The following is a 12,734-nucleotide window of genomic DNA, read 5'->3' as shown; positions in this document are numbered from 1 at the left end:
TGGCAGACAACAGCCCAGATGTTTTCATATAGGGAAAATAACAAAGGACTCCAAAAGGTAAAAAGTTGGCATTGGAAGCAATGTTCCCTTTGTTCCCACCTCTCTGTCCATTTCAAAGCCGAGCCAGTCATCTATCCTTATCTCGGATAGATCCTCTGTCTCACTGTCACTGATGTCATCCAGTGGATTTTCTAAAAGAAAGAAAATTAAGACATTGACTCTGTGATTCTGCACAGTGTGGGCTTATAAAATGTGGCATTTAAAAGATTTAATGTGTCTACATTTTAGTTTTTTTTGTTTTTTTAAATTAACAATGGTCAAGAAGACCATGTCTCTAGGAAATTCAACTCAGGAGTCAGGTCGTGAAAGAATAACCCAAGAACCTGAACCATGACCTATCTCAAAGTGAAACTAAAGCGCTTGAAATGAATGATTGAGAGTATCGTTCCTTGTAATAGTCTCTGAAGATGTATGCAATTTTTTTTGGTTCGTTATTGGGCTGGTTTGTTTTCGAATCATCCATTTCATTAAAAGTTATGTGTGCTTATTGGCTTCTTAAGTCTTCTTGTCCGTAATTTTATGGCCTGACTCAAGATAATTTTTCTTTAAATACTTTGCTTTTGACTCTGCTCATATAAGAATAACTCATAATTTCCTTTCTTATTGTGTTTATTTGTTGTTGTGTTCATTGGTCAGCTTTTCTGTTGTGTTTCTGTTCTAAGTATCCAGAAGTGATTAGTTTAGCCAATAATTAAGATATATTGTTGTCAGTAAACAGTGAGGTCTAACAAGCAGGCATTGCCATATTTTTCCCATGTTGCATGTCAGCACAATAATCACATGCACGTTGTGGACAATCTTAATCTTTGAATTCAGGTGCTTTTAGTCTCTTTGTCAAAGGTATAAAATAAAGTACCTAGATATACTACAATGCACTGTAAGTAATATTGCAAAGTGGGAAGCATTCAGAAATTCAGCCACAGAGTGGGAGACCACATAAAGTTAAAGAGTGGTGCAACTAAGTGCTGAGGCCAGAGTATTTTTGTTCATATTATGCATGTATTGTACACAAAACTTATATTAACATTACCAAGCTGAGCTATGTAGTATTATGACTTGCTTACCATTAGTTTTCTGTACAGCAGGTTCATGGAGGGCAGAGCTGTGTAATCTGGAACAACCTCCAAATATGGCAACAGTGATAGAAGTCACAAGGGTGCAACAGCGGACAGTGACCATCCTGTGGCCTCGGCTCATCTCGTCATAGATCATCCAATCTGTGGGAAGGGCCTGGGCCATTCTGGTTTGGTTCTTCTAAACAGGAGAAACACACATTCACACGACTAAAACCCTTTCCTTGCACTGATTTAAAACATTTTTAAATGTTATGTAAGAGGGAAAATAGTACGGAAATAATGAGCCAAGTGTGGTAAAAGAAGAATTAGATGATACCCAAGCACCTGCAATGACACATGGATCCAATGAGCTGAGAATAAATAACATGTTCTAGGTACCCCAGGCGGAAGGGAACAACTGCACGCACTCAAAGCTGAGACTAAGTAACATTAAAAAAACGAGTGCTAGAAAACTGAGAAGTAACAGGGCTTGATCGAACATCTATAGCAAATGTGCAAAATACAATCCAAAGTGATCAGAGAGGTAAAAGGAGCATTAAGAGCAATAATTGTACAAATGGCAGAGCAGCTCCAGCATATTCTAGGTGAAAACTCAAGAGGTTTCTGTCCAAAAGAGTGCAATCCCTTTTTAGATTAACTACTGGGCTTTCATCAGATTTGAAATTATCTTGTAGGAGAAGAATTAGAAAAGTGGAGAGAAAGTAAGAAACAGCTCATATTCCGAATATCACATCTGTCAAACATAGTGGAGGGAATGTTTTAGCATGGGCATGTAGGACATCCAATAACATCAGGTCACCAGTGCTTATAGATGATCTGACTGAGTGCACACACTGAGTGTAATTAAGTGATGTACTGCATTACTTTTAAGAAAAGTGTTCTGTGTAATACGTCTTCTAATTACTTTGTTGAGTAATGACCCCAACACTGATCACAAAATAGAGGAGACATATACGTCTAACATGCAACAACATGTATGGATGTAATGTCTTTAATATGCTGCTTAGAGATTGTTGCGACTCTCAAAGTTGAGGCAATAAGAAGCGATAAGAGAATCAAAAGGAAATCGAGAACATGGGAATAAGTACTTCACAATTAATAGAATACTTTTGTGAAACTGCTTGAATTAAGGCTGAAAGTTTACACCTTGAATAACATTTTGGCTTTGTTATATAAAATCCACTTTGGTGGTATACATAGGAAAAATGACAAAACTTAGGTCATTCTCCAAATACCCATAAAGCTAACTGCATGTATGCATAAGACTGTGTGTGCGTGTGTGTGTGTGTGCGCATCTCCTACCTCCTTAAACTGAAACTGGCTTAGGACAGATGTGGGATGAAAGTGAAGCTTCTTCAGGGAAGACTCTTTGTTGAAATTAACCATATTAGGGTACATGCCAGCTACCAGGGCTGCCTTCACCATGGCCCAGTTTTCCGAGTTTAGATTCACATCACGGATGTCACAGCCCCCACGGGCTCGCACAAAACCTGGGGGACAAACAGACTGCTTACCTTAACTAATCCCTAACCCTTCCTTGTTATTCAAATTTCATAGTAAGGTCTAAATCAGTTTTAACCTTGGCCAAAAACCACAGGAATGTTTAAAAACACTGGCGGCTGCCATTGCGACCCCTCAGCCTCCTAGTAAATACACCTATAGTATCAATTTACACCACCGTTTACTCAAGTTATTGCAGTTACACGATTTTCCAAAAACCTGACCTCTGACCTTGAGGTCAAGGTCACCAGGATTCAAACTCATCTGAGATTTGATTTGAAAATCCTAGGTCACTTAGATATTTCAAATTTTTCTTTAGTTATTGGTTTCACAAAATTTTCAGAAAACTTTACCTCTGATCTGGTCGAGGTCACTAACATTAGAATTTATCCAAGATTTTTAGGAAATACACCTACAGCATTGAAACTGGCACCAACTTGCATGTATGCATGCACTCATTAACCCCCTGTGCTACTTGACTGAGCAGATCAATTTTCCATAAGTTTAACTGACTTGATGCTATACTCTTGTTTAAAAAGCATTACTTAAATTTTTTGAGTTGGGTAGTAATAATCCCTGTAACAGTCATAAGATATATCTAATACTTTATGTAAATTACAGTGTTCACAGATATTCTGTCAAATTCAAGCATTTTCATCAACTTTGCGTTTACATGCTGGTACTTTACACTGATTAATCTGGCACTGACACACCAGAATTCCTATTGTAAGACTTTAGCCACTTCTAGTAGCATATCAAATAGAGGACAGTACAGAAAAACACACCGCAGTGAAGGAAGAAACTCATTGAGGGAAAAAAAAAATGGGGGGCACACAACGTGCAAGTAAATTAGAGGCCCTATTAAGTGAACTGATATACAACTTTAAATGATAATTTTTTTTACAATCCACACAATGCTGTCCAACCCAATTATGTTAAATATCTGATTTTCATGATAAACTGAGGAGGATTAAATAAAAGAAACATTGAGAATTTCCCTGCTCAATGCTCTCAGGGACAGGAAATACCTAGGGCTTTGCCCTAAACACTGAGAGCCAGTTTCTAGAGAGCAACCTGAAGGACTGACTCAAATCATTGGCACTACAATCAGTGGTGTGAGCCATCACCACACAGTGATCATGTTATTGTTCCAATAAAAAGTAACCATGTTAAATGCAAATGAGCTAAAACATGCTTCAACAGAATGTAACATAATAAAACCAATATAAGGTAAAAAGGAATTTAAAGAAATTTGACATCAGACTTGATAAAATTAAGCAAAGAAGAATAGGTTTAAATAAAATATATTGATAACATAACAAATGATTTCAAAACCCAAAAAGCAAAAGCAGAATTTAAAATGGCCATTTAAGACTTATCCAATAATGCCAGCAGCAGGGTTTGGGGTCAGCGAATCTAACCTTTAGTGAGTTATGTATGGGATATCACAGAAAAAAGTAGAACTGACCAATTGCACGGAGTTGTCCTAGCAGTTGTGTCCTCATGCCAAGTATCATGTCCATGGTAGCCTGGGACAAGAAGTTCTTCTCACAGAAGGCTCTCTCCCAACCTTCACTGCGAGCCTTTTGCCATGCCTGGCACCACAGAAGACAAAGATGTCAGAGAAATGTTTAACAATAACTTTTAATCACAAGGGACTGACCTCAAATTTGTAATCCAAAACATGTATAAAAATACATTTTTATAGATCATCCCAATTAATGAGTCAATATTTTTTAAATCACTGATCATGCATTTTTGGTAGATATCTGTTAAAAGTTGTCTTCTTAGTGTCGTTAAGAAATTATGAGATTTACTTTTGAAAGGGAGATAGGAATAAATCAACGCAAGCGTCGTAAAACCCATCATTACAACATTGTTAAAATCAAGCACTCAACCTAAAACACTCTTCGTATGGGTTTCTGCCTACCTGGAAAGCTCTAAGTAAGGCCATGTGATCACTAAAGGTGTTGGAAGTGAAGCGTTTTCTGCAGCTTAGAGCAGCTCTCTTCTGTGAGCTTTGGGTGGGAAGAATGAAAGGGTCACGATATGCCAGGGTACAGGCAATGGTTAGAATGGGGTCCAGACACTTAAGAACAACAGCACACAGCACCATCTTCCCCAGATTGGGCTCCACAGGTAGATCAGCCAGGTGGTAGCCCAGATCAGTCAGGTCTTCAAACTGGTTCATAGCATCTATTTTCTAAAAGTGAATAGAAAGAGAAGAGTGGTGAGAGTCAATATGGACACAAAGGCTTATTGCCAGATTGTTTCAAATATTACCTTCAGCATTTGCACAGCGTTTCGGACAGCATGTGTGGGAGGTGGCTGGGGAGCCTTGGCCAAGAATTCAGCTACTGGACAGGAGGAGGGAGCCAGCAGTTTGGTCTGCAGACACAGTTCCTTACACACACAACATGATCTAGTGTTTAGAATTATTGGGATAAACAACCTACTGTACTGTAACACAGGTAACACAAATCTATGTTACATGTGGAATTTTAAAAGGTGAAATAAAGCATCCTGCTCTTTAAGTAAGCCATAGTCAAATTTTATATCATGTAGCCATCATGATACAAGTTTTACAAATACTTTATTATTGCACAGTAGCGTTTTCTGCTCAGTGGCGCTTGATAAACTGCAGATTTAAAGTTTATGTGTAATGGCATCATTTTAATCACATATTGAATTTGTATGTCAAAAACACATCACATACAGATGCATTTTCATTTAGTAATGGTAGGTTAATTCAGGATAAATAGGTTAGTTTGCAGTGATGAGTTGACAGTAAAGCTCTGTGTTGAACTGGTGCACAATGGCAGTGGTGCTCATGGTTAATGTTAGGTTACACAAGTGTAGCAGAGATGAATTTGCATCTAAACTGATGATGCTTAGAGTCCTTCACTGAATTCCAACTTCAAACCAACTGTATCCTGTCTAGTTTAAAGATGGTATAAACAGTACAGTGTCAGTGTAGGGGATGGAAATCAGCCAGGATAGCTGTGAAACATCTGCTGATATCTTGTTGAATTCAGCTGTGTAAATCCACAAAGAGCAACAAGTCAGCTGATCACAGCACATAAACTAAGAAAACCAACTGGAGCTCACATTAGAAATTATTGAAAGTTATTGAAAGATTCTTTCCCTATGCTGAGCCACTACACAGATCTTAGAGTTTCACCACCTGTTGAATTCCACTGTAATCCCTGACTGTACTCATTTTACTGCTCAGGCGTGGAGAAAATATAGAATTATCTTTCACTGCTTGTGGCCTACATAAGAGATTCAAGCTGAGTACATTCCTTAGAATTTGAATTTAGATTCAAATAAAATTTGTATTCTTATGTACTAATATTATTTTATCATTATATTAATATAGCACAAGGTTCAGTTACCTCTGTACAAAAATGGACAATAGAATTGTCCCTCAAGGAGCTACTTTTTGCTTTTTTAGCTTGAGTACATTTCAAAACCTGTACTTTTTTTACTTTTACTTGAGTAAAGAAGTTTCTTCAGTACTTTAACTTTTAACAGAGTATTTTTTAACTCAAGTATCTGTACCTCTACTTCAGTACAGAAAGTCTGTACTTTTACCAGTTCTGTAGATAACCATCAGTTCAACATAAGTGTTATGACTCTGCATGTTCGCTATAAAACTAATAGTAATGTTTTTGCACTATAGCCAGAAGTTGTAAGCATAGCTATAGGCTTTGATAAAGGAATATATATTTTACATATCATTCTGCAGGTGCAGAACAGCAACCAACTCCTGCACAACTGCAGGAATAGATTTAGACTTGAAACATGAACATGTAGTATGTTTCTACCTGTAGAGGCATCCGGAGGAGCTGTGGAACTTGGAATTCCAGCATATTGTTGAACCTGAGTCGACTAAAGAGATGGAAGCAAACCCCTGGCCTGCAGCGCCCAGCTCTGTAGACATGTCATTTGTTTAACAGCAATGGAGTAGTATTTGGTTGTAAGAGTAAAACCCATAAGCCAACAATGTAAGTTTTAGCATAGTTTTTTTTTGATACTTATAATAAAAATATGAACACTACAATACCTTCCTTTCCTTTGCAGAGCACTGGCTTTTGAGATCCACACAGTCTTTAGCATGGACACATTGCTGAGAGTATCAAAAGACTTCTGCAACAGGCAACGTTTCAGTTAAATACTAACACCTTTATGAAATCCATAGAGTCATAATTTAAATCCAACTTTCTGAAGTGTTAGTGTACCTCTTTGACCTTTCCAGAATCAATGACGAAAACAACATCATTGATGGTGATGCTCGTCTCAGCTATGTTAGTAGAAAGAATCTGAAATGAAAAACTGACCAGTTACAATCTAGTTTCATAAGCACATTTCCTTCAAATATCATTTTGCGTTATATTAAATGAATAAAATACTCCTGAGCGATGGCACAAATCACTAGATTACAGCTTCTTTTGTGAAATGATGTTGAAACTTCCAAACTTCATAAAAGAAAGCAGACAATGCTGAATTAAATTAATGTCGGACATACCATTTTCCTTTAGGATACATTCTTCTGGGTAGGAGAATGAGGTTGTTTTTTTTTAATATATACACTTCACAGGTTGGTTGTTCCAAGTATCCTATTCTTCTTGTTCATTATTATAGGTCAAACATGTCTCGTGTTAGTTTTGGGGGTTTTGTACTACTGTGGAATAAAGTTCTAATCCAAACATTCAAATATGAACCAGATCTGAAGGCTGCACTGCACTGTATAAAGTTAGTATGAATACAGCCTATGCAATTAAACAGTCAACAAAATGGCTCAGTAATGGTAATAATCCCTAAATACCGTAATTGTCGGGCTATAAGCCGCTACTTTTTGCACAAGCTTTGAACCCTGCGGCTTTTAGTCAGGTGCGGCTTTTCTATGGATTCTCCATGATTTTTGTCATATCATAAGACGATTTGTTTTGTTTGTTCTGCTGTTGTACGCCACTACGTTGCCTGGCGGAAGGGCATGTGATCAGACACACAGTATCGGGGTTCAGGAGTGGTATGTTGGTCACATGTCCGTTCGCCAGGCAACGTAGTGCCGTACGAAGTAGCGCGAAAAACAAACTTCAAAGTACCACTACGCGTTCAGCGGGAGGCGTGGATGATGAGCGGCGATAAACTTGCGAAAAGCAAGTTATGCTCAACTCCAGCAGTGGATTCTGACAGCGTGGAAAAGTGTGAAAACATCCATGATCACCAACGGATTTCGAAGTGCTGGACTGCTGCATGATGGAGAGGAGGACACCGCCACGGCCCTTCAGAGGGTGTTTGACTCTGACACTGACAACGAGGATTTGTTTGGTTTTGAAAGTGACAACGAATGAAAGAAGCTGAGAGTGGATGACGAAGCCACCCTGAACCTGTTCGTTCCGACACTGGAGAAGAGGACTTTGGTGGTTTTAGTGCGCAGGAAGATGGTGGTGAATGACTGACTTTTCTTCTTGTTGAAGCCGTGTCACTGCACCTGAGCCTAAAAGGTAGTCCGAATCTATTTTTCTGGTGTGCTGTAGGTTATTGTTATGTACTACATTTGTTACTCATTTATGAAGCACAGTACATGTTTCGTACTTGTAATTACCAGTACTTGTACATATACCTAAAAAGTTATGCAAATATATACCCGTAACTTGTTTTTCAAAATATTAATAAAATATTAATGTCTCCAAACAGCCATCTCTTTCCTGACAATTCCCTTTGTGCATATTCTCTTACATATGATAAGTCAACATTGAAACACCTGCGGCTTTTAGTCAGGTGTGGCTAATGTATGTACAAAACAGGATTTTCCCCTGATTTTAGCTTGTGCGGCTAATATTCAGGTGCACTTTGTAGTCCGGGAAATACGGTAGTTCAGTTCTGCTAAACTATTTGAATTAACTCCAAATTAAGTCTGGACCAAATTTTTGGTCCAGACTTAATTTGGAGTTAATTCGCATACACATGCACGCATACACACACAATACACCATTATACATCATCTGAAACACCAGTGACTCACTATCTTCCTGACACCAGGAGGAGAGGTCTTTAAGGCTTTTTTCTGATCCTGAGTCTGCATGTCTGAATGTAGAGTAAACACATGGTACCTAAGAAACAACACACCTCTATCAGAAAGCATGCACTTTTCTGCAAGCTTTTGTCTTCTCAGCACAACTTAATAATGAAACAAGCTAAGCAATGAAAATTAAGGACATATTTGCATTACATTACATTACATAATTTCCTATCAGCAACTAAATTGACCATGTGGTTACATTCCCAAATGCTTACAGACTTTTAGAAAAAGGTGCTCCAACGTGACCTGATACATGCCCCAACTTTTCTGAAATGTTTTACTGGTATATCAAATATGTTATTATATAAAACAAAGACAAAAAAACTCATTTCAACTTTGGGCTTAACATAATACCAGAATCATTGGATTGTGTTTTTCTTGACATTTTGAACTGTATCCCAACAGAAACCATTTTACCTTTCACTTTGGCCAGAGAATCTCTTATCATCATGGAGAATGCGGTCCCTGAGTTCCACTATTTCATCATATCCAGGAAGAAAAATTAGGATGGCACCTAAAGACCAAAAAAAGGCTCACTTTCTAGCACAGCTGGTGATATCTGTTAGATATACTAAACTAAGTAAGGGCATTGTGAATTAGAAAAGATTAAGACACTGCTATAAATCACAGGTTCACACCAATCTGCATTTTATGTTGATATTCATGTGCTACCAGATTTCCCATTGCTTTCTATGCTGTTTCATGTTACAGCAGAGCCTGTTGTAACCAGACTTAAGAGTATTGCACTGGCTAGCACCCAAAAACTTTGGCAGCCACCCTTTCATTAAGACCCTTTTTGATGAGGTGTCAGTGAACAGTACATGAATTCAAGAGCTCCTTGAATTCAGCTCCTGTGTCAGGTCTTTGCTAAATGTTTTCCTATTTCTTAAGGACATCTCTTTCAGATTTTCAGATACTATTCATCTGCTGCCGACAGTTTTGCTAGGCCTGCCACTTGTCTAGTTTCCTTAAGAACAGCCTGCACGCTAAGCAGAGATGTGCCATATTTTTGGCTAATAGCGCTTTGGAAATAACTTTGTTGATTCAAAAAAATGCCATTTTTGTGTCTTACATTTGACATTTTCCTCATATCAAGAAATGGAAACAAATCATGGCTGACAGTAACATAGCACCTAAGGATAGAATTTAAAATTGGTTCTTTGCCAAATTCTTGCAGTATGTGTTATGTGCCTTTTTATGATTAAATGGTTCACAGTTCAGTATTAAATGGCTTGACAAACAAAAAGCCTTCCTTTGAAAATCATCAGGTGCCATGAGTGAACTTAAAATCAATGTAAAAGCAGACAATGTCCACAGAAAAAAAGACCTTCAGAAAGTCTGGAGAATTATTGCTCAAAACCCCTTTAAAAGGACAAAATAGAGTCTGTCTCCCAAAGTAAATATATAAGGGGTGGCTTTATCGTCCTGATACTTACCATCACTGGTATTGGAGCAGATGTTGTGCAGCAGATTCATGATGAGCTCCAGGTCTACCCACTGATCATCAAAGCTATGATGGTACAGCCTGAGAAGTTCTTGGTCTTCTAAGCTCATCTCAGGGTCACACTGCACCAGAGCTGACTCATTGAGGTTGCTCACCTCTCCCAAAGGACTGCACAGTAACAAAAATATTCAGTTGCTTCACAAAGAATTCATAAACCTTAAAGTTTTTCACAAGACTCAAGTGTTGTAAACATAAATTACAATGAATAAAATTAACATCTGAACAACTAAAAAGCTTTTAATTTATGTATCTGGTATTTATTACATTTCAAAAAATTATAATCAGAAACTGACACTTCCCACACTTCATGATGCATGCTCAATCAGCCACGTAAGAAAATCCCAAAATGTTGATTCTGTTCATCTGGACATAGAGTTTTCAGTGGGAGAAACATTAAGTGACCCATCCAAGTGACTTAGTCTCAGCTGACTGCAGGTTTCCCCTAACCTCATAAATAGTAAATTTGCATAATGACTGACACTAAATGGTAAATGGACTGATTCTTATATAATGCTTTTCTACTCTCCTGGAGTACTCAAAGCACTCTATACAACATACCACATTCACCCAATCACACCCAAGCACTGTTTCTATGCTTTGAAGTGCTAACTACAATTCACTACAATTCAGACACATTCCTGCTCTGATGGATTGGAGAGGAACTTGGGGTTAATATCTTGCCCAAGGATACTTCACATGCAGACTAGGGGGAGCCAGGGACTGAACCACAAACCTTACGATCAGTAGATGACCTGCTCTACCTCCTGAGCTACAGCCCCCCCCCCACTGGCACCACTAACGAAAAATGGGCTGTGAGGTCAGTTTCTTTCATTAATACGCAAATTGTCATGACCATTTGCATATTACTGATCAAGAATCACGCTACGTCCAGATGAACAGAATCAACTTTTTGGAATTCCCACACTTCAATGGGGGAGTTTGAGTTTGTGTTGCCAGAGTGGGGACCACATCTGAGGAGGTAGAGATTTACCTGGAGTAGTGTCTATCTGTGTGTCTATTATTTTACTATTTCCATATCATTATATATTCAGTACCAGTGTGTGTTTTGAGTTATGAGTGCACTTATTGCAAAATGCAGTGATTTGATTGGTCAAATCTGTTTATTCCGATCCAAAAACTAGAAATAAATAAACAGGACAATGACCCCAAACACACATCAAAAGTGGTAAAGGAATGGCTAAATCAGGCTAGAATAAGGGTTTTAGAATGGCCTTCCCAAAGTCCTGACTTAAACCCCATTGAAAACATGTGGACAATGCTGAAGAAACAAGTCCATGTCAGAAAGCCATCAAATTTAACTGAACTGCACCAATTCTGTCAAAAGGAGTGGTCAAAGTTTCAATCAGAAGCTTGCCAGAAGCTTGTGGATGGCTACCAAAAGCGGCTAATTGAAGTGAAAATGGCTAAGGGACATGTAACCAAATATTAGCACTGCTGTATGTATATTTTTGACCCAGCAGATGTGATCACTTTTTTTTTCTGTTAACCCATAATATAGTCATAAAAGAACCAAATTTCATGAATTTCTTTTGTGACAAAGAAGTATCTGTTCCATGTACTCTATCAGAGGAAAATCAGAGTTGTAGAAATAAGGCTGTGTGATGAGCCCTTTCCTCTACTCCCTCTTCACCCACGACTGCAGACCTGCTGATTGTTCCAACACCATCATTAAGTTTGCAGATGACACCACAGTGATTGGCCTCATCAGTGACAACGATGAGGCCGCCTACAGGGAGGAGGTGGATCGTCTGGCTGAGTGGTGCGACAGAAACAACCTGCTGCTTAACACCGAGAAGACTAAGGAGCTCATCGTGGACTACAGGAGGAATGCTGACCCACATCGACCCATCCACATTAAGGGGACGGCTGTGGAGTGTGTGACCAGCTTCAAGTTCCTGGGAGTCCACATCTCCGAAGATCTCATCTGGACGACCAACTGCTCCAAGCTGGTCAAGAAGGCTCACCAGCGCCTCTTCTTCTTGAGGACTGAGGAAGAGCCACCTGTCCTCCGACATCCTAGTGAACTTCTATCGCTGCACCATCGAGAGCATCCTGACCAACTGTATAACAGTCTGGTGCGGGAACTGCTCTGCCTTGGACCGGAAGGCGTTGCAGAGGGTCGTGAAAACTGCCCAGCGCATCGCCGGAGCACCACTTCCTGCCATAAAGGACATCTACAGGAAGCGGTGTCTGAAAAGGGCTAGGAAAATCATCAAAGACCCCAGTCACCCATCACATGGACTCTTCACCCTCCTGCCCTCTGGGAGGTGCTACAGGAGCCTCCGGACTAAGACCACCAGGTACCGGAACAGCTTCTTCCCCACAGCTGTCAGACTCCTGAACTCTGCCTCCTGACATCTGACCCACGTTAAACTCATGGACTGAACATACACACACCCACAACCACCTACACACACACACACACACACACACACACACACACACACACACACACACACACACAATGGACAACTGTACCCTCAAA

General features: G+C 39.2%; 1 protein-coding gene across 1 annotated transcript in view; it reads right to left on the bottom strand.

The window, feature by feature from the left end:
- The window catches only part of ythdc2 (YTH domain containing 2), a 40,346-nt gene that overhangs the window by 12,839 nt on the left and 14,773 nt on the right, over positions 1 to 12,734 (bottom strand). Inside the window, 12 exon segments of the mRNA XM_085280435.1 lie at positions 100 to 191; positions 1,125 to 1,314; positions 2,439 to 2,626; positions 4,105 to 4,231; positions 4,567 to 4,839; positions 4,920 to 5,039; positions 6,464 to 6,569; positions 6,703 to 6,785; positions 6,878 to 6,958; positions 8,668 to 8,755; positions 9,142 to 9,238; positions 10,161 to 10,336. Coding sequence (XP_085136561.1) covers positions 100 to 191; positions 1,125 to 1,314; positions 2,439 to 2,626; positions 4,105 to 4,231; positions 4,567 to 4,839; positions 4,920 to 5,039; positions 6,464 to 6,569; positions 6,703 to 6,785; positions 6,878 to 6,958; positions 8,668 to 8,755; positions 9,142 to 9,238; positions 10,161 to 10,336 — 1,621 coding nt within the window.

Source organism: Mchenga conophoros, linkage group LG7 (genome assembly GCF_057382185.1).
Source record: "Mchenga conophoros isolate Kocher_MC1m ecotype Shallow Benthic linkage group LG7, M_conophoros_male_GT1.1, whole genome shotgun sequence".
Lineage (NCBI taxonomy): Eukaryota > Metazoa > Chordata > Actinopteri > Cichliformes > Cichlidae > Mchenga > Mchenga conophoros.
This window is presented reverse-complemented; position numbering and strand designations above follow the sequence as displayed.